The sequence below is a fragment of the Perognathus longimembris genome, chromosome 7, assembly GCF_023159225.1.
Source record: "Perognathus longimembris pacificus isolate PPM17 chromosome 7, ASM2315922v1, whole genome shotgun sequence".
NCBI lineage: Eukaryota > Metazoa > Chordata > Mammalia > Rodentia > Heteromyidae > Perognathus > Perognathus longimembris.
Window position 1 is genome coordinate 556,945 of NC_063167.1, and position 21,356 is coordinate 578,300.

General features: G+C 46.6%; 1 protein-coding gene across 1 annotated transcript in view; it reads right to left on the reverse strand.

Moving 5' to 3' along the window:
• The window catches only part of Ssu72 (SSU72 homolog, RNA polymerase II CTD phosphatase), a 27,711-nt gene extending 6,697 nt beyond the window's left edge, over positions 1 to 21,014 (reverse strand). The window contains exons 1-2 of the mRNA XM_048350075.1: positions 20,710 to 21,014; positions 11,059 to 11,202 (exon numbers count right to left, since the gene is read on the reverse strand). Of these exons, the coding sequence (XP_048206032.1) occupies positions 11,059 to 11,202; positions 20,710 to 20,789 (224 nt within the window). The 5' untranslated portion in view covers positions 20,790 to 21,014. The remainder of the gene's footprint in view (positions 1 to 11,058; positions 11,203 to 20,709) is intronic.
• Positions 21,015 to 21,356: the final 342 nt, after the last annotated feature.

Sequence of the window (21,356 nt, forward strand, 5' to 3'; positions counted from 1 at the left end):
GGGCTTGAACGCAATCCCTGGGTCCTGAGCTCTTTTGCTCACTCAAGGTTAGTGCTCTACCACTTTGAGCCACAGCACCATCTCTGGCTTTCTGGTAGTTAATTAGCGATAAATCTCATGGACTTTCCTGCCTTGGCTGGCTTGGAACCATAATCCTCAGTAGCTAGGATTATAGGTGTGAGCCACCAGCACCCTCAATGCTTCTTTCTTTACTCCACTCAACCACCATCATGCTTCACACTCTACAACACCCCATTCAAGAGAATATGGCCTAGTGGCAACAGTGCTTGCCTTGTAGACATGAAGCCCTGGGTTTGATTCCTCAGCACCACATATATAGAAAACGGCCAGAAGTGGCGCTGTGGCTCAAGAAGTAGAGTGCTAGCCTTGAGCAAAAAGAAGCCAGGGACAGTGCTCAGGCCGAGTCCAAGGCCCAGGACTGGCAAAATAAATAAATAAATAAATAAATAAATAAAATCCAAATACTTTCATGGAGGGGTACTGGGGTCTGAACTCAGGGCTCTGTGCTTGGTAGACATGTGCATGGCCAGTGTCCACCTAACGTGTGCAGGGTGATGTGCCTTGACAGCCTGACATGCCAACTCTGCCAAACAGAACCAGCAGCTTCTTGTTCACTTTGTTGAATACTGTCATTAGAAGTTTCAACCAAACGCAAGTAAAGCTCCAAAGCAGAATTCTAAGCCAAAAACATGATTAAGCCATAAAGCACGATTAAGTCAGACCTTTGGAATGTATTCCAAAGGTCTGACTTAATCATGCTTCAACAAATCCTGGGCTCGGTGGCAACACCACTGGCATTAGTACTAGGTCTCCATAAACACGGGCCTGTGAGTTACAAGGACAGACTCCAGTTGAGAAGAGCTAGTCAAGCTTCTCTACGGAAAACTACAGACAACTTAATGTTAAACGGACATGAAGACCCAAGAAAATGCTGGAACCTAGACTCTCACATGCTCACTACAGGACTGATAACCAGGACCTAGTATCTCAGAGCAGGGCACTCCACAACATACCTCCCTGAGAACAGTGTGGGGTACAGAAGGGCACAAGGAGTTTGAGGTTGGTGAGTGCTACACAGTAAGCTCCAGGAGAGCACAGCCACATAGCAAATCCTCCTCTCAATTGGCCCCATGACTCCTCCCAAAAAAGATGAACACTGAACCAGAAATTGTGTGTCTATGTGCTGATTCTGGGTCTTGAACTTGGGGGCTAAACATCATGCCTGACTTTTTCTCTGAAAGCTGGCACTCTAGCACTTGAGTCACAGCTCTACACTTGGCTTTTAATTGGAGATCATAGTCTCACAGACTTTTCTAACCATCTGGCCTCAACCCATGATCTCAAGATCCAGTCTCTTGGCTGGGAATGTGGCTAAGCAGAAGAGTGCTTGCCTAGCATGCATGAAGCCCTGGGTTCGATTCCTCAGCACCACATACACAGAAAGAGCCAGAAGTGGCGCTGCAGCTCAAGGTAGAGTGCTTAAGCCTTGAGCAAAAAGAAGCCACAGACAGTGCTCAGGACCTGAGTCCAAACCCCAGGACAAAAAAAAAAAAACAAAACAAACCCAGTCTCCTGAGTAGTTAGGAATACAGGTGTTAGCCACCAATGCAAAAAAACCAAGCTTACTCTCTAACTTTTCTTGAGAACAAGTCCTAACTCATGATGAACTAGTCTCAATACCAAGCCATCATAAATGGTTCAAACCCAGATTAATGATAAACACTATAGAGTATGGAGAGCTAAGCTGCTCTGAATGTCACAGCTGTTTCCGGACAGCACTTGTAGCCACTCTTGTCACACTGACATAGGGGCAAACACCAGGCATCTACCATTAAGGCATCCTACCAGACTGACATTGGGGCAAACACCAGGCATCTAGCATCAAGGCATCCTACCAGCTGGGAGAGGTTTGCACTCAGTCCCTTGAGGCTTTGGCTGAACTGGGCTGGCCACTGCAGGAGACTAGCTGCACACTTATCAGCATGGATTGTTTCCTCCCTAGGAAATTCTAGTTACTTGGAGATTCAAAGAAAGGTAACAGGCATCTTACCAAACACCTGAGGTTCTTGTTTATTTTTACTGCCAGTCATATGGAGAGCACTGTCCCTTAGCTTTTTGTTCAAGGCTAGCAGTCCACCACTTGAGCCACAGCTCTACTTCTGGCTTTTTGGTAGTTAGAGGAAAGGTTTTCTCATAGACGTTCCTCCCTAGTCTGGCTTTCAACTGTGATCCTTAACTCTCAGCCTCCTGGGCAGCCAGGATTATAGGCATGAGGCACTGGTGCTGCCTGCCAGGCTGCAACTGAATTTTCGAAGATATTTTTTAAAAAAATTTTCCAGGCTGGGAATGTGGCTTAGTGGTAGAGTGCTTACTTAGCCTTCATGAAGGACCCTGGGTTCAATTCCTTGGTACCACATAAACAAGTCACTAAACAAATCAGTTTTTAAAAAATGCCAAGACATCTATGATGACAGGAAGACAACACAGCCCAAGTTGGCCAGTAAGTAGGACCCTCACCTGACAGCCTCAGGCACTCAACTGGAGGACGTCACAATGCTGCCTGCGTAGAACTCAGCTGTCTGCAAAAAAGGGCATCTCATCTCCAAGAGCCAGGGACCCCCGACAAGCCTATAAGAGGACACTGCCAGGGACCACCTGGGCCATGTCAGCGTCAAATGGGAAGGTAGCATGGGCTAAGAAAACGAAACTAACTGGGCACTGGAGGCTCACGCCTGTAATCCTAGCTGCTCAGGAGGGTGATATATGAGGATCATGGTTCAAAGCCAGCCCAGGCAAGAAAGTCCATGAGACTCTTATCTCCAATTAACCACCAGAAAACTGAAAGTGGCGCTGTGGCTCAAAGTGGCAGAGGGCTAGCCTTGAGCAAAAAAGCACAGGGACAGAGTCCAGGCCCCTGAGTTCAAGCCTCAAGACCAAAAACAAAAACTGTGTGCAGGGGAAACAAGGATGCAGTAAAGCATGGGAAGGCTCAGAGCTCAAGGTCAGATACTTCTTTTCAATTTTTTGTCAGTCCTTTTGCTCAAGGCAAGAGCTCTACCACTTGGGCCACAGTGCCACTTCCAGCTTTTTTGAGTAATTTACTGGAGATAAAGAGTGCCACAGAACTTCTTGCCTATGATACTGGCTTCAAACAATAATCCTTAGATCTCGGCCTCCTGGGTAGGTAGTGTCATGTCCAAGTCGCTCTTCAGTAGGACTACAGGTAAGAGCACCCAGCACCCAGCTGAGGCCAGGTACTTCTGTGAGAAGGCTTGGGACCACTACCAAAGCACAGGCTGAGTATGAACTGGATTGCAAAAGAACCTAGTTACTGCCAAGATGCTGACATTACCTCAAACCTGCACACTGGCACACTAAGCCACGTCGATAAGCCGTGCTGAGCCGGGCTGGTGCCTTACACCTGAATCCTAGCTACTCACAAAGTTAAGATCTGAGAATCACAATTCAAAGCCAGCCCAGGCAGAAAAGTCTTAAGAGATTTCTTATCTCCAATTAAATAGGAAAAAAACAAAAACAACAAAAAAAAAAAACCAGCCAGAAATGGAGACATGACTCAAGCAATGTCCTGAGTTCAAGACCAGTACTGGCACAAAAAACAAACCAAAAGATGAGAAATAAGGGCCCAAGCAGGCTTGGCTGGAGCGTGGCAGCACAGGTGCTGGGAAGGGAAAACTAGAGCCACTACATTTAGACTGAAAGTGTTCTCTGGAGGTAGCAGTCTGGACACTGCCAGCTCTTTTTGTCCTCACCAGTTGAAAACAAGAGGAAAATGAGCATGGCTTGAAACAAGAATTTGGCAAGGCTCTAATAAAGGAAAACTTTCCAGAAAAGTCCCACTGGTCCTAGTTAACCTGTTAAAGCACGGAGAGAGACCCTCACTCCAAGCTGCTCCGTTCACCCCCAGTCCTGGGAGCTATAGGACTAAGGCCATCTGCAGTTCCACACACCCTTTTCACCTTTTACCCCAAGATGGAAAGATGTATACAATGAACTGGAAACAACTGGCTAGCCCAAGATCTAGAAGATAAATGAGACTAATATGAACGCATGAAGAGCAAAGAAATAATCTACTATCTAGAGACGATCAAAAAAGATACAGAGCAAGGCACTGGTAGTACACACTTGTCATCTCAGCTCTGTGGGAAGCTGAGATCAGGTCAGAATTCCAGGTGGGCATGGGCAGAAAAGCTCCAGAGATCCTATATCAGGGAGAAGAGTGTGACAGCACACACCACTGAGCCTAAAACAGGCAGCCTGGGCAGTGGTTCAGGCCTTGGCTGGGATTTCTTGGGCAAGAAGCAAGACTATCTCAAAACCAGCTCAAAAAGATGGTCGGACCATGGCTCTGGAGAACCTGGCTAGCAATACAAAGCTTTAAGCTTAAACTCTAATACTGGGCTGGGAATGTGGCTTAGTGGTAGAGTGCTTGCCTAGCATGCATGAAGCCCTGGGTTTGATTCCTCAGTACCACGTAACAGAAAAAGTGGCGCTGTGGCTCAAGTGGTAGAGCACTAGCACTACCACAGGACAGTGCCCAAGCCCTAATGTCAAGTTACAGGACTGGCAAAAACAAACAAACAAACAAAAAAAACCCAGAAACTTAATACTGTGAGAGGGGAAGACAGGCTGGAGGCTCAGTCTCCAGCAATGCACCTAAGTTAGGTCCCAGAAGTGTTCTATTCCTATTTTAAACGAAAGGCTGGCAAACTGGGTCACACTATGAAAACTGTACTAACAGCTAGGTGCTAGTGGTTCATGACAGTTATCCTAGGATACTGAAATATGAGGACTGGGGTTCAAAGCAAACCCAGGAGAAAAAAAAAATCCCAAAAGCTGAAAATAGAAGTGAGAGTGCAAGGCATGAGTGAAAAAAGCTAAGAGACAGCAGGGCATTGACAGCTCATACCTACAATCTTACCTACTCAGGACCTATGGATCACAGTTCAACGCTAACGCCAACAGGAAAATTCATGACATTTTATCTCCAAACCACCAAAAAGAAACAGAGCTATGGTCAAGTGGTGAAACACTAGCCTTAAGAACAAAAGCTTAGGGACAGTGCTATGCTGAGTTCAAACCCTAGGACCAGATGAAAGCATGAGTATGCGTGCGTACACGCACCTGCATGTGCGCGCACACACACATCCACAAAACCAATGGGCACCAGTGGGTCATATTTGCAATCCTAGCCACTTAGGAGGCTGAGAACTGAGGATCACGGTTCAAAACCAACCTGAGCAAAATCCATGACTCTTATCACAAACTACCAAAAAGCAAGACGTGGAGCTGTGGCTTAAGTGCAGAATGCTAGACTTGAGCAGGGACAGTGCCCAGGCCTGGCACAAAAGGAGAAAATGGAGGAAAGAGGATGGGGAGAGGAGGAAAAGAATCCATTGCAAAGTTAGGGTGTGGCTCGGTGCAGTTGTTTGCCTAGACTGTGCGAGGCCTTGGTTCCATCTCAAGAACTACCGCAGGGCTGGGAATATGGCCTAGTGGCAAGAGAGCTTGCCTCATATACATGAAGCCCTGGGTTCAATTCACCAGTACCACATATATGGAAAACGGCCAGAAGTGGCGCTGTGGCTCAAGTGGCAGAGTGCTAGCCTTGGGCAAAAGGAAGCCAGGGACAGTGCTCAGGCCCTGAGTCCAAGGCCCAGGACTGGCAAAAAAAAAAAAAAAAGAAAAGAAAAAGAAAGAAAGAACTACCGCAAATAAGAGTTCGTCACATAACTAAGAATCAAGGCCTGTATGTTTCAAGTGGTGCATTAGGTGGTACATGATTCTTTATTAAGACTGCCCCAACCTGTGGGCCTAGATGATCCCTCTACCTCAGCCTCTCCAGGAGCTGGGATTGCAAGTGTGTCTCTACTGCCCTGGCTTAGAAGGTACTTCTTGTATGTCCATGGATATATCAGTTAAATTTAGACTTCCAGGATAATGTATGAAAAAGTCAACTCAGCCAGGTGCTGGTGGCTCATGCCTGTAATCCTAGCTCCTCCGAAGGCTGAGATCTGAGGATCATGGTTCAAGGCCAGCCCAGGCAGTAAAGTCTGAGACTCTTGGCTCCAATTAACCACCAAAAAACTGGAAGTGGTGCTGTGACACAAACACTAGCCTTGAGCAAAAGAGCTCAGGGACCACACCCAAGCCTCGAGTTTAAGTCCCATGACCACCCCCCAAATAAAACTCCCAAAAGGAAAAGAAAAATGGTGAAAATGCTAAACCAGCCAGGCTAAATTTCTCAGCAGGAGGCATAGAAAACAAGCAGTTTAGCTTTACTTCAAGAAGGTTTTTATCCCACTGTTACAAACCCAGCCTCACCCACAAAGAAATTCCCAAAGGCAAGGGTCCACAGGAACAGCAGAGCTTCAGCCCCACTTCTGCTTATGGAAATCAAAAATCAAAACAGCGGGCTCGCAATGTGCCTTAAGTACTAACTAGCCTTGAGCAAGAAGCAGCTCAGGGACAGTGGCCAGGGCCTGAGTTCAAGCCCCAGGACTGGCCAAAAAAAAAAAAAGAAATCAAAACAGGCAGGTGCCAGTAGCTCATGCCTGTAATCCTAGTTACTTAGGAGGATGACATCTGAGGATGGCAGCTGGAAGCCAGCCCAGGCAGGAAAATCTGTGGAACTCTCATCTCCAAAAAACTACTAAAAAACTGGAAATAGGGCTGGGGATATGGCCTAGTGGCAAGAGTACTTGCCTCCCATACATGAAGTCCTAGGTTCGATTCCCCAGCCAGAAGGGGCGCTGTGGCTCAAGTGGCAGAGTGCTAGCCTTGACCAAAGCCAGGGACAGTGCTCAGGCCCTGAGTCCAAGGCCCAGGACTGGCAAAAAAAAAAAAAAAACAACAAACAATAAAAAACTGGAAATAGAGCTTCAGCTCAAGTGGTAGAGCACTAGTCGTTAGCCAAAAAAAAAAAAAAAAAAAAAAAAAAAAAAGCATCAGTGGGGCTGGGAATATGGCTTAGTGGCAAGAGTGCTTGCCTTGTATACATGAAGCCCTGGGTTTGATTCCCCAGCACATATACAGAAAAAGCCCAAAGTGGTGCTGTGCTCAAGTGGCAGAATGCTAGCCTTGAGCAAAAAGGAGCCAGGGACAGTGCTCAGGCTCTGAGTCCAAGCCCCAGGACTGGCAAAAAACATAACAAAACAAAAAAAGTCTCAGGGTCAGTGCCCAGGCTCTGAGTTCACAAACAATAATAATAATAAAAACCCACCTATTTATAGCTACGGATTTAAGAAGCAGTTCCTGACTTACAATGGGTCCATTTCCAATGGTAGAAAAGTGAAAGGCAGTACTTTGAGTTGGACTTGCTAAATGTGGCTTAATATCTGAAGATGCTGTGCTAGCTGTCTCTTCCAGTCAGTTCCACACCCCCAATAGGAAATCGCCAACACCATATGGCTAAGTTGTAGGTCAGGTTTATCAAGCCTACAGCATTTGTGTGTGTGTGTGTGTGTATGTGTGTGTGTGTGTGTACACGTACACACACACACACCCCCAATCACATCATTTTCCCCCTCAGAAATGTGAGCACTTCACAGAATGCTATTTTATACTTCTGGGTTCTATCTTAAAATACCCTCTATCTTTCTACTTCTGTATATTATTCTGTTAAGACTTTGGAAGTATGGCTCAAAGGGTATAGGGTAAACCTTGAGTGAAAAACCTAAGGAAAAGAGCTGAGTGCTGGTGGCTCATGGCTAAAATCCTAGCTATGCAGGAGGCTGAGACCTGCGGGTCACAATTCAAAGCCAGTCTGGGCAGGAGTTTCTACATGAGACTTTCACCTCCACAAACATCAAACATCTAACACTCAAGTGGTAGAGCAGTCACTAGCCTAGAGTGAAAAGCTAGGAGACACAGCCCTGGCCCCGAGTTTAAACCCCAAAACTGGCACATACACAAAAAGTCTCAATCCTCAGTTTTTGTGTTTGGTGCAGGAACTGGGATTGAACTCAGCCTTGCACTTTTCCTTAAGATAGACACAGGCTTCTTTCTATCTGCATCCATCTGCTTGTCTTGGTCTATAGACCAAGTCTATAGACTGAAAATGTTATATATATCCAGTGGCACTGGGTAGAGACAAGAATAGGTTTCTAACCTGTTTCAGAGCTACCTATGCTGAAGCTGGAGTGTCAGTTCTTATAAAAGGTGGTAAGGGGAGCTGGATGTCAGTAGCTCATGCCTGTAATCCTACTTAAAAGGCAGAGATCTGAGGTTCAAGGTTGGAAGCAAGCAGAGTCCATGAGACAAGCAGGAAATGGAGCTCAGGTCAAATGTTAGAGTATTAGCCTTGAGCAAAAAAAAAAAAAAAAGAAAAAAAAAGCTCAGGTATAGCACCGACCCTTAGATCAAGCCCCAGGACCGGCACATGTACACCCATACCCAAACCCACACCCACAAAGTGGAAAGTGCCACCTCTGTGACAATCTAATATAGTTTAATTTGATTAAATAAGGGAGTGTGAACATTTACATTGTTTTTATTTCTCATGGAGTAACCACAACTTAAAAATTGGATGGTGCTGGGCTGGGAATGTGGCTTAGTGGTAGAGTGCTTGCCTAGCATGCATGAAGCCTTGGGTTCAATTCCTCAGTACCACATAAACAGAAAAAGCCATAACTGGCGCTGTGGTTCAAGTGGTGGAGTGCTAGCCTCGAGCAAAAGAAGCTCAGGGACAGTGCTCAGGCCCAGAGTTCATGCTCCAGGACTGGCCAGAAATAAATAAAAATTGGATGGTGCTAAAGCAGAGGAAAGCTTAACAGCACACAGGCTTTAATATAACATAATAAAACACTCAACTTGGGGCTAAGAGAAGTACTCAGCCTCAAATTGGAGGTGTCAGAAAGATTTGGTGGTTCTGCTTTCCTGTGAAGCTAAGGAAGGGGCAGGATGCTTCGATCAGATGTTGATTTAAATAAAGAACCATTCTGAGACACTATTTAGTCACCTTCCTTAGTCAAGAATGTGAGCAAAGTATACCCCACTGTGCCTGACAAGCAAGGGCACAGCTCAGCTGACAACTTGTCAGAAACTCTGTGCCAACTGCAGGTTCCAGGCCTTCGAAGCAGGGACTGGCAGACAGCTCTTAGACCCCTGGGAGGGCCCAAGACTGGGTCCCAGACACCAGGCACTCTACAGTGCCCTATACTCCCAGTACACCCTACAGTCCAGGCTGTACTACTACAGCAGTGACCCAAATTTCTGTCCTATGTCCCCAATGATAGCCTTCTAGCTGCAGTTGAGGACAGGACAGACAATGAAGTAACCACCAGGATTTATATTTGCTAGAAACACTTGTGGCCCTCTCAGCTACCTATCTATGTGAATAAACATTTCCAGCATATTACTGCCTATCTTTCTTTTAGTGCTGGTTCTGAGGCTTAAATTCAAGTCTTGCACTTTTCTTTTTTTTTGGCCAGTCCTGGGGCTTGGACTCAGGGCCTGAGCACTGTCCCTGGCTTCTTTTTGCTCAAGGTACTCTAGCACTCTAACACTTGAGCCACAGTGTCACTTCCAGCTTTTTCTGTTTATGTGGTGCCGAAGAATTGAACCCAGGGCTTTGTGCATGCTAGGAAAGCACTCTACTACTAAGCCACATTGCCACATTCCCAGACCAGTTATTTCTTTTAAATATTAATCAGACTTGACCTTGAACCCGAGGATTCATGCAATCCTCCCTCAGTCGCCCTAGTAGCTAGCACTACAAGTGTGGAGTACTAAATCTGTCTTAGCTGGACACTGGTGGCTCATGCCTGTAATCTAAGCTACTCAGGAGGGATCACAGTTGGAAGTCAGTTCAAGTACCAAAGTCCCTGAAACTTTAATCTTCAATTAACCACCAAAAAGCCACAAGTGGAACTGTAGCACAAACGGCAGAGTGCTAGCCTTGAGCACGAACGCTTAGGGACAGCACGCAAGCCCTGAGTTCAAACCTCACGACAAAGGGAAAAAAACAACTTAGATTACTAAAAATTGCAAAAGTGACCATGTGAACTCTTCTGAGTATGATGATGGGGGTGAGCGGGTTACACTCATTTGCTTAGAATATGCTTAGGCTCCATTCTAACAACTACAAAGCACTCGTCTCTTTTGCCAATCCTGGGGCTTGAACACTATCCCTTAGTGTCTTTGTGCTCAAGACTAGCACTCTACCACTTGAGCCACAGTGCCACTTCGGCCTTTTCTGTTTATGTGGTACTGAGGAAGAGAACCCGGGGCTTCATGCATGCTAGGCAAGCACTCTACTGCTAAGCCACATTCAAGGCTGCACCCATTGTTTTTGTGTTTTGTTTTTTTTAAAGGAGGTCTGTAAGTTTTGTTTTGCTGTGTGATTTTTTGTTTTTGTAGAGTTGGGGATTGAGGCTAAGGCCTCAAATTTACATGGAACATATGCTCATTTGGCATTGCATTCCTGGGAACTTTATAAGGGGTGATTATGAAATAAGAACCCAGGGTGTTGATTAGCTTAACACAGACTGGCACCACATTTATCAAACCTGTTTTAAAAGTACCTTTTCCTTTCACATGAATGTGAAGTAGCAGATGGAGACTGTGATGTCTTCTCCTGAAATGAAATTCTCTCAAGACTGTTTCTAACATGTTTCCTTTTAGCAAGTAGGATTTACTTCATCTGGCTCAAGTCAGAGATGTGTGTCAGTGAATGCAAACATTTGACTTCCCCCAGAGGAAGGAGCAGGGAGGTCCTGGAGTATGAAGAGCACTGTCCCCTGTGACTGCTAATCCCCGTTAAGCTCTCTTAGTATGGGAGGGCCTTCCACCTAACCATGTCAAGGTAGCTTTCCCATTTCTATCTACAAGCATACTCTCAGATGGCCACTGCCATGAGCAAGTGGATCCAGCCCAAAGAGATGTTGTCACCACTCCACACCTCCTGCATCCTCTTCACCCAAAAAGCCTCCCTGCAAGGTGGAGTCAGAGCAACCACCCTCACAAACCACACCTGCCAGAAGACTACCCTGGGGTTCTTTAGGGGGAAGCCATGGATACAGTTCTTTGTCTTTCCTGAGAAGATCATTGTACATCTGGTCATATGTGGTTTTGAAATCATAGACATTGGGCTTGTCTGGTGCTGGTCCTGGAAGCTTCACATGAGTTCCTGTACCAAAGGAACGTACGCTGAATCCTCGCTTGCTGGAAGACACAAAAGAGAAACATCATTCAAGGTGTATTCACAGGAGGAGAAATGGGAATAGACTGATAAAACTACTTTTTGGGCAGTAATAAGGTTTGAATTTGGTCTTCCTAGGCAAGTGCTCTACCATTTGAGCCATCTCTTGGCCTTGATGCAAACAATTTCAGCAAGTATAACTGTTCTATTTTCATGCATGCACATAAAGTACTTTGCCCAGGCTGGGCATTGGTGGCTCAAATCCTGTAATACTACTCAGGAGGCTGAGATCTACGCATCACAGTTCGAAGGCGGTCAAGGCAGCAAAGTTCATTAGACATTTATCTCCAATTAACCCCCTCCCCCCCAAAAAAGAGCCAGAAGTGAAGCTCTGGCTCAAGTAATGAACACCAGCCTTGAGTGAAAAATGTCAAAGGAAAGTGCCCAAGCTCTAAGGTCACTTCAAACATTTATCCTCATTTGTCTTCTCCACTGGCATCCTCCCTCTTGCTGGTACCGGCCCTCTATCATAGCCTGTCCTGCCATTCAATTCTTCAAGCATATATTTATTTTATAAAAATGTTTCCACAGTTTAACCCAAATTTGCAATAAAATCCAATGGCATAACATGACCAGATGACAATAAAATCCTTACTTTAAAATTTTTATATATAACCTGTGTCATGATGTCATGATACAAAGACTGAAGTTAATTTTTAGGGCAAGATCGCCATAGAACTATTATTTTGAATTGGCACATTTAAAATCTGAATAATCTACTTAGATTTTACTTGAAAAACTTCTGGAAAACTCTTGTTCAGAATCACAGATTAGGGCTGGGAATATGGCCTCGTGGCAAGAGTGCTTGACTCATATACATGAAGCCCTGGCTTCAATTCCCCAGCACAACATATATAGAAAATGGCCAGAGGTGGCGCTGTGGCTCAAGTGGCAGAGTGCTAGCCTTGAGCAAAAAGAAGACAGGGACGGCCCTGAGCTCAAGGCCCAGGACTGGCAAAAAAAAACAAAACAGAATCACAGATTATAGAGTCAATAATTTTATAGTAATCAGTCCTTGTACTAAGTATGAAAATGGCAATCCTAGAATTTTATGTACACAAGTAGTTCATTTTAAAATTTGAGTAGCTGTAGCTATGTATATACATATGTACATATATATATACATAGCTATGCATAGAATATTTGATATTCTGCAAAAGTATGTGAATAATATAAATATATTGGGCTGGGAATATAGCCTAGTGGCAAGAGTGCTTGCCTCATATACACAAAGCCCTGGTTTGATTCCCTAGCACCACATATATAGAAAACGGCCAGAAGTGGCGCTGTGGTTCAAGTGGCAGAGTGCAAGACGAGAAGAAGCAAGCCAGGGACAGTGCTCAGGCCCTGAGTTGAAGGCCCAGGACTGGCAAAAATAAAAATAAATTAAAAAAAACCACAAATAATGTTTCCACCTGTAATGCACATGTACATGTATTATAATTTAGGTTAATCTCATCTCTTGTGCTTTCCTCATGCCGCCATTCTCCAGCAACTTTCAGTAAATGTTATCCTCATTCACAGACCCCATGTATTACAATGTATCTTGTTATTACATCATTATCATTTTCTCTCTTTTTTTTTTTTTTTGCCAGTCCTGGGCCTTGGACTCAGGGCCTGAGCACTGTCCCTGGCTTCTTTTTGCTCAAGGCTAGCTTGAGCCACAGCGCCACTTCTGGCCATTTTCTGTATATGTGGTGCTGGGGAATCGAACCCAGGGCTTCAGGTATACAAGGCAAGCACTCTTGCCACTAGGCCATATCCCCAGCCCTATCATTTTCTTTTCTGCTGTCCTCTCACATCCTCTCTACCCATGTTGATTTTACAGAACATGTTTTTAAATTTCCTTTTATTTTTTGTGGGGTGGTGGTGGTGGACTAGGGTTTGAACTCAAGGCCTTGTACTTGCTTAGCTTTGCTTGCTCAGCTGGCACTCTTACAGAATCTACCATTGCAAGGCCACTATATGGAACCACTATAAATGTTTGTAGCTGTTACTCTAAACAGAAAAGGCTGACATGACCATGGAACACTTTCATCATCTGATCCCTGTCATGGCCTTCTGTTTGATTCAGTTTTGCAGGATTACTAAGAAACTGAAGCAGGGCTGGGAATATGGCCTAGTGGTAGAGTGCTTGCCTTGTATACATGAAGCCCTGGGTTCCGTGCCTGAGCACCACATATACAGAAAAGGCCAGAGGTGGTGCTGTGGCTCAAGTGGCAGAGTGCTAGCCTTGAGCAAGAAGAAGCCAGGGACAGTGCTCAGGCCCTGAGTCCAAGGGCCAGGACTGGCAAAAAAAAAAAAGAAAGAAACTGAAGCAGCCCCTTTTCCAAGGCTGGCAGTCCTCACTAGGAAATGGTCCTTGCACTTTCTAATGCCCTGTGACACCATGTGGATGACCCAGACTTGCCAACTGACAACAGCCACAATAACTGCCCAGAGACATTTTGGTCCTGAGGACTCTGATCAAATGTGTTTCCAAGGAACCGGGAAAGTGCCGAGGAGCAGCCCATATGATCCTACTGAGCCCACATGTGCTGAGAAGCCCATGGCCATGATCTCAAGACACAGATACTAGAGTTATACTAACAACTGTCCAATCATCACTGACCACAATTTGTCACAACACAGTGCACACTAAAGACTTTAGTTTGGTGTAAGACTTGGGTTCTTTTAAACTCGGTGCATTAAAAAAAGTACAAATCTAAAACGTGACTAAGGCTAGAGGTGGCAGAGTGCCTGCCTATCATTTACAAGGCCCTGAGTTCAAACACCAGTGTTACCAAAAGAAGGGGAAAAAAAATGTCTAATACAACTCTCATCCATTTTATATTCATAAAATATAAAAATTTCAGCTTCTGATGAAACTATACCCCCCCCTTTTTTGGGGAGTATATGCATATCCTAGGTCTTGAACTCAGGGCCTGATGGTCAGATCTCAGCATCCTGAGTAGCAAGTTTACAAATGTGAGCACAACACCTCAGTGCACCTTGAATTCTATCCAACTTTATCACAGGCTGGCACCCAAACAGGATTTAAGTACTGTACTATTAAGGACTAGGAGTATGGCTCAAACAGAGCACCAGTGGTAAGCAACAGTGTGAGACCCTAAGTTCAGCATAGCATTAAATCAATTCCGTTTAACTAATTGATGCTAATTTTTTAAAAAAAGTATGTGTGTGGGAAGACTACTGCTAAAGGTTTTCTGTGTTTTGTATTTTGTTGCTGTTTATTCTGACTGAGGAAGGTGTCTGGTCTGGAATTCCAAACATGGCAATCCTCCCTGCCTTCTGAGTGTTGGGAACAGGTATGTAGTACCACACCAAATCTTTAGTCTTTATTTCTTATTTAAATACAGGTTATTTAGCAATATCTGGAAACATTTTTTGGCTGTCACAACTTGAGGGGGGAGCTACTGAAAATAAGTTGCTTATCATTCTGATATGCAAAGTCTCCTCCATGTCTCATTCAGCCCAAATGTCAGGAAGCACCACTATAATAGTAATGTGAGCCAGGTGCTGGTGGCTCACACCTGCAATCCTAGCTACTCAGGAACTGAGATCTGAGGATCGAGGCTCAAAGCCAGCTTGGGTAGGAAAGTCTGTGAGACTCTTATGTCCAATTAACCACCAGAAAACCAAAGTAGCACTGTGGCTCAAGTGGTAGAGTGCAGGCCTTGAGCTGAAGAGCTCAGGGAACAGCACCTAGGCCATGAGTTCAAGACTCATGACCGACAAAAAAAATTTTAAATAGTAATGTGACTAATAATCTCACAGAAAGGACAAAGGCATGAACATAAAGCTCAAAAATGATTTATGCACATAAAGCAGCTCAATTTCACTAAAAAGAGAAAAATACAACATGCAAATAGTGTTCCCTCACCTACCACATTTAAAAAACACAACAGGCAGGGAGCTGGGAATGTAGCATAGTGGTACAATGCTTGCCTAGCGTGCATGAAGCCCTGGGTTCAATTCCTCAGTACCATCTAAACAGAAAAAGACAGAAGTGGCGCTGTGGCTCAAGTGGTAGAATGCTAGCCTTTAGCAAAAGAAAGTCAAGGGACAGTGGCCAGGCCCTGAGTTCAGGCAAAACTTTGTGAAACCCCATCTGAAAGAACAGAAAACAGTGCAATGTGAGGCAACTGGCATCCCAGTACATAGGAAGCATAAATGTAAGTCACAGTCCAAGTCAGCGTGAGCAAAAAGATTCTATTTGAAAAGTTACAAAGCAAAAAGGATTTGGAGTATAGTTCAAGTAGCAGAATTCTTGCCTGATACAAAGCTCTAAGTTCATTACTGGGGCTGGGAATATGGCCTAGTAGCAAAGTGCTTGCCTAGTATACATGAAGCTCTGGGTTCAATTCCTCAGCACCACATATATAGAAAGAGCCGGAAGTGGTGCTGTGGCTCAAGAGGTAGATAGAGTACTAGCCTTGAGCTAAAGAGACTCTCATGTCCAATTAACCACCAAAAGGCCAGAAGCAGAGCTGTGGTTCAAGTGGTAGAGCCCTAGCCTTGAGCAAAAAAGGGAGTGTGCCCAGGCCCTTAGTTCAAGCATCAGGACTGGCACGCACGCACGCACGCGCACACACACAACACACACAAAACAAAAAATGGGAACCAAGGGTGGGGTGCAAAAGTGTCATCTTAGCACTTCCTATGGTAAGGAAAGAGAATGAGTTCTAGGCCAGCCTGAGCCACTAAGTGAGTCTGCGGAAGAATATAGCTCAAAGGCCTGCTATGGGCTACTCCCTCTCCCTGCTATGTTCACTGTATCCCCACCTCACATACATCAGCAACAAAAACTATCTGGTAGGTGGTAAAGAAATAGCTTTATGTCAGGGGTAGGATGAGTAAGACTTATTCATTGCTGGTAAACATGTGGTTCACTCTCCATAGCCATTCAGAGTAGACCACAAAAGCCAACAACGGAGCTGGGGTGGCTCATACATATAATTCTAGCTACTCAGGAGGCCAAGATCTGAGAATCACAGTTCAAAGCCAGGCTAGGTAGGAAAGTCTGTGAAACTCTTATCCCCAATCAACAAGCTGGAAATTAAAACTATGGCTCAAGTGACAGAGCACCAGTCTTGAATACAAAAGCCCAAGGACAGTATTCAGGCCCTGAGTTCAAGACCGAAGACCAACTCACACACTCACACACACACACACACACACACAGCCAACAACCAAAGTGTCCAAGCCCAACTCTCTCACTCTCACACACACACAAAGCCAACAACCTGAATGTCCATAGCACAGAAAATAAATAACCCTCACACTACATGTACCCACCATGTTGACATCTGCTGCAAAGGGCAAAAGTCATTTTTTTTTCCTATCAGTAGTGGAACTTAAACTCAGGGCCTTGTACTCTTCCTTGACTTTTTTGCTCAAGGTGGCTCTCCCACCAGTTTAGCCACATCTACACTTTTTTTTTTGGCCAGTCCTGGGCCTTGGACTCAGGGCCTGAGCACTGTCCCTGGCTTCTTCTTGCTCAAGGCTAGCACTCTGCCACTTGAGCCACAGCGCCACTTCTGGCCATTTTCTGTGTATGTGGTGCTGGGGAATCGAACCCAGGGCTTCAGGCTACGAGGCAAGTACTCTTGCCACTGGGCCATATTCCCAGCCCCCACACTTCTGCTTTTTGATGATTAACTGGAAATAAATCTTGGATTTCCAGTGCTGGTGGCCAAGTTTCTTTACAAATATTAAAAACTGCCAGAGCTGGGCATCAGTTGCTCACACGTGTAGTCCTTTCTGTGAGACTCCAATTAACAACCAGAAAACCAGAAGCGGCGCTGTGGCTTAGGTGATAGAGCTTTGAGCTAAAGAGGTCGAGCACAGCGCCCAGGGCTAGAGTTCAAGCCCCACGACCCACAAAAAAGAAAAAACCTGCCAGGTGCCTGTGGCTCACACCTGTAATCCTAGCTTTAGAGCTCTGAGGATAGTAATTTGAAGCCAGCCCAGGAGGAAAGTCCTTGAAAATCATCTCCAATTATCCACCGAAGCTGGAAGCAGAGCTGTAGCTCAAGTGGTAAAGCACTAATTAACCTTGAGCACAAAAGCTTAGGGACAGTGCCAAGGCCCTGATTTCAAGCCCCAACACCAGCAGAAAAAAGGAGAGAGAGAGAGAAAGAAATAAGATCTGAATTGATGGAGAGGTATACCATGCTCATGGCTTTAAAAAAAAAAAAAAAGGAAAAGACCAGAGTACTTGGTAGCACAAGGCCTTGGGTTCTACTACCAACACCCCAGTCCCTCCAGCCTGACAAATTTATGAGAAAACTGATAAGTGGGTAACAGAAAGCATTTAACAAAGGTACGCACAGGACCGACTCCTAAGCTTGATTTCTCCTAGCCAGGATGGGACTTACGCAGCTTTATGCTCATTCCAAGATCATACTGACCAGTTATCATTGGAAAGTTGATATGGATTTCAGAAATCTATTATTTTTTGCCAGTCCTAGGGCTTGAACTCAGGGCCTGGGCACTGTCCCCGGGCTTCCAGACTTTTCTCAGGAAAATTGGACCCAGGAATTGGACCCATGCATGCTAGGCAAGCACTACCACGTAGCCACTATTCCCAGCCCCTACGTATTTTCTAGTGAGACTTTTCAGAAGGAATTATTCTGTCCCTTCCTCCCTCCCACACCACCTCTGGTGCTGAAACTTGGCTTTTTGTTCTTTTCAGCCTTTTCAACCATGGATGACTTCCTACCACTTGACCAACCATGCCTCCACTTCCAGCACTTTACTAGCTAATTGGAGATTAAAGTGTTAGATTTATATACCTGGGTTGGCTTCAAACCTTTATCTCCATCTTCAGGTATCAGCCTCTAAAATAGCCAAGATTATAACCATGTGCCACTAACACCTAGCACATCTTTTTGGGGTGTTGGGGGAAGTTCTGGGGTTTAAACTCAGGGGTTCAGGTTTGTAGGCTTCTTAGGCTAGTAGTGCTCTACCACTTGAACCACATATCCATATTACCGTTAATGTGAACTTTAACAGGGAACAGATCTGCCAAACATAAGAAATTTAGGAGTGGGGGAATGAAGGAGGTAACAAGTTGGAAAAGAAATGTACTGCCTTACATATGAAACTGTAAACACCCTCTGTACTTCAACATTAAAGAAAAAAAATTTAGAGGGGCTGGGAATGTGGCCTAGTGGTAGAGTGCTTGCCTAGCATGCATAAGGCCCTGGGTTCAATTCCTCAGCACCACATAAACAGAAAAAGCCACAAGTAGGCATTGTGGCTCAAGTGGTAGAGTGCTAGCCAAGAACAGGGATAGTGCTCAGACCCTGAGTCCAAGCCCTAGGACTGGCCCCCCCAAAAAAGAAAAATTAGAAATTAAGGAGCCTTGTCCTGGGGTTGGACACTCGCACACATGTGGGTGCATGAGTGTGTTAGTAGCATGCTGCCAAGACCTTGGGTTTAATCTCAAGGGGAAAGAAATTCAGGTACAACATGAACATCGAACATACCCATGTTATATATTAATTCCATCTGACTCTACTCTGCATCTACTTCTTGCGAGACATGAGATGACAAAACAGGTACAAGCACATACAAGAATTTATTTCCACTTGGTGATTACTCAGAATCTTCTCTACCACCACTGTACCTTTCCAGAGGTGCTTTGCCAGTTGTCAGCAGTAAGCAAGAACTTATCTTCAGGGCTGGGAATGTGGTTTTAGTGGTAGACTGCTTGCCTAGCATGCATGAAGCCCTGGGTTCCATTCCTCAGTACCACATAAACAGAAAAAAACAGAAGTGGCACTGTGGTTCACGTGGTAGAGTGCTATCCTTGAGCAAAAGAAGTCAGGGACAGTGCTCAGGCCCTGAGTTCAAGCCCCGTGACTGGCAAAAAAAATAACAATAAAAAACAAATTTTTTTTGGCCAGTCTTGGAGCTTGGACTCAGGGCCTGAGCACTGTCCCTGACTTCTTTTTTGCTCAGGGCTAGCACTCTACCACTTGAGCCACAGCGCCACTTCTGGCCATTTTCTGTATATGTGGTGCTGGGGAATCGAACCCAGGTCTTCATCTATAGGAGGCAAGCACTCTTACCACTAGGCCATATCCCCAGCCCCAATAAAAAATTTTTAAAAGATTTAAAATTTGTTTTCTTTGGGTAATTTTCCAAAGGCAAAAACCTTGCATTCTTTTGTTTTAAATGTATAAGGATTCTACTGGTATGTTTAACACACGAATGTGTTCATTTACTTTTTTGTTTTGGTTGGCCATGGGACTTGAACTCTGGGCATGGGCACTGTCCAGAGGTGTTAGCTCAAGGCTAGCACTCGACCACTTGAGTCATAGCCACCACTTCCGGTTTTCTGGTGGTTAATTGGAGATAAGTCTCACAGACTTCTCCTGCCTAGGCTGGCTTTGAACCATGATCCTCAGATCTCAACCTCCTGTGTATATAAAATTATTACAGATGTGAGCCAGCAGATCCTGGCACTATTTACTTATTTATGTATTTTTGGTGCTTGTCCTGTGACTTGAAGTCAGGGCATGAGCACTGTCCCTGGCTTCTTTTTGTGGGAGGCTAGCACTCTGCCACTTGAGCCACAAGAAGTGGCCTTTTTGCATATATGTGGTGCTGAGGAATCGAACCCAGGGCAGGTCACTCTTGCCACTAGGCCATATTCCCCGCCCCTAAAACAATAATTTTTTAAAAAGCAAAAAAGAGTAACGAAATCTGAACTACTACCACTTAAACAAATTCGTATGTGTTGCAGAAATTACTGACTGGAGGTCTTGGGGGACTAGGCGGGGAGATGGTTATTTACGTGTTTTCGTGTTTTGTTTTTTTTTTGCCAGTCCTGGGGCCTGGACTCGGGGCCTGAGCACTGTCCCTGGCTTCTTTGTGCACGAGGCTAGCACTCTACCTCTTGAGCCACATCGCCACTTCCGGCTTTTTTCTGTATATGTGGTGCTGGGGAATCGAACCCAGGGCTTCATGTATGCGAGGCAAGCACTCTACACTAGGCCACCTGCCCAGCCCCTATTTACGTGATTCTTGCGGGCGCGAACAGTAGAAAATGCGGAGATTACAGACACTGCCTTATTTTCAGACGCGTTGCATCTAGAGACGTCGTGGTGCGAGCTGTTCAGGGAATGTGGAAGGGCGTCCTGGAAAAGCCCGACCTGGCTGGTGGCTGCCCGGCACGCGGAGGCCACCAGCTTTCACACGCACGACAAGCCGGCGACAGAGCTGCGGGAGGCCCCGACTCCGGTTCCGGGGACGCTCGGGTTCCGGGTCCCGAGCCGGGCTCCCGCGGTGCCCACCCCGGGTGAGGGCGCCGCGCTCTGGGGTCTCGGTCCCGAGGCCTGGGCGCCCGTGCGCCGGCGCGACCCTCGGGCCCCCTCCGCGAGGGCCCGGCCGGCGCCCCGGCCCAGCCGAGGGACCCGCGAGGAGAACCGGGGAGAGGGCCCCAGCGGAACCCCCGCTACCTGAGGATGTTGTGGGCCTCCATGCTCCGGTTCTGGTTACTCGAGCACACCACCGCCACCCGCAGCGGCGACGACGGCATGACGGCGGCCGCAAGGTCCCCCGCCGCGGCCTGAGCTCCCACCAACCCGCGGCCTTCCGCCGCCCGCCGCAGCAGCAAGATGGCGGCCACCGGAAGTCGACCACGCGGAAGTGGAGACGCGGCGACGGGCGGGACGGCCGCCCGGCCGCCTCCGGGGCACGAGGACTTCCCCGGGAGCCGCCGCGCCGCGGTGCGCGGGAGTGGGCCGCGAGGCGACGCCGAGCCTTTTCGCGCGTGGGAAGCCGGGACCCGCGCCCCTCGCGGCGCCGCGCGCCCGGTCGCCGCCGGCGTCTGACGTCACAACCCCTGCGCCGGCTCCGACCGGACGCGGGCTGCGGCGCGCCGGCGCCGGGGACTCGCCGCCGTTGCTGGGGTAACGCGCCCGACGTCGCGCCTGCGCCGTGGGTGGTGCGGGTCTCGGGGCGAGTCGGGTTTGAGGCTTCTCCTGGGCCTGAGCGGAATCGCCGGCTTTCTCAGCACCTCCCGCCTTGTCTCCGCGCTAGGGCGACCCTCACCCCCTGACCCGCCGTCCTTCCCCCCGCGGCGAGCTACTCGGGGGCGGGAGGG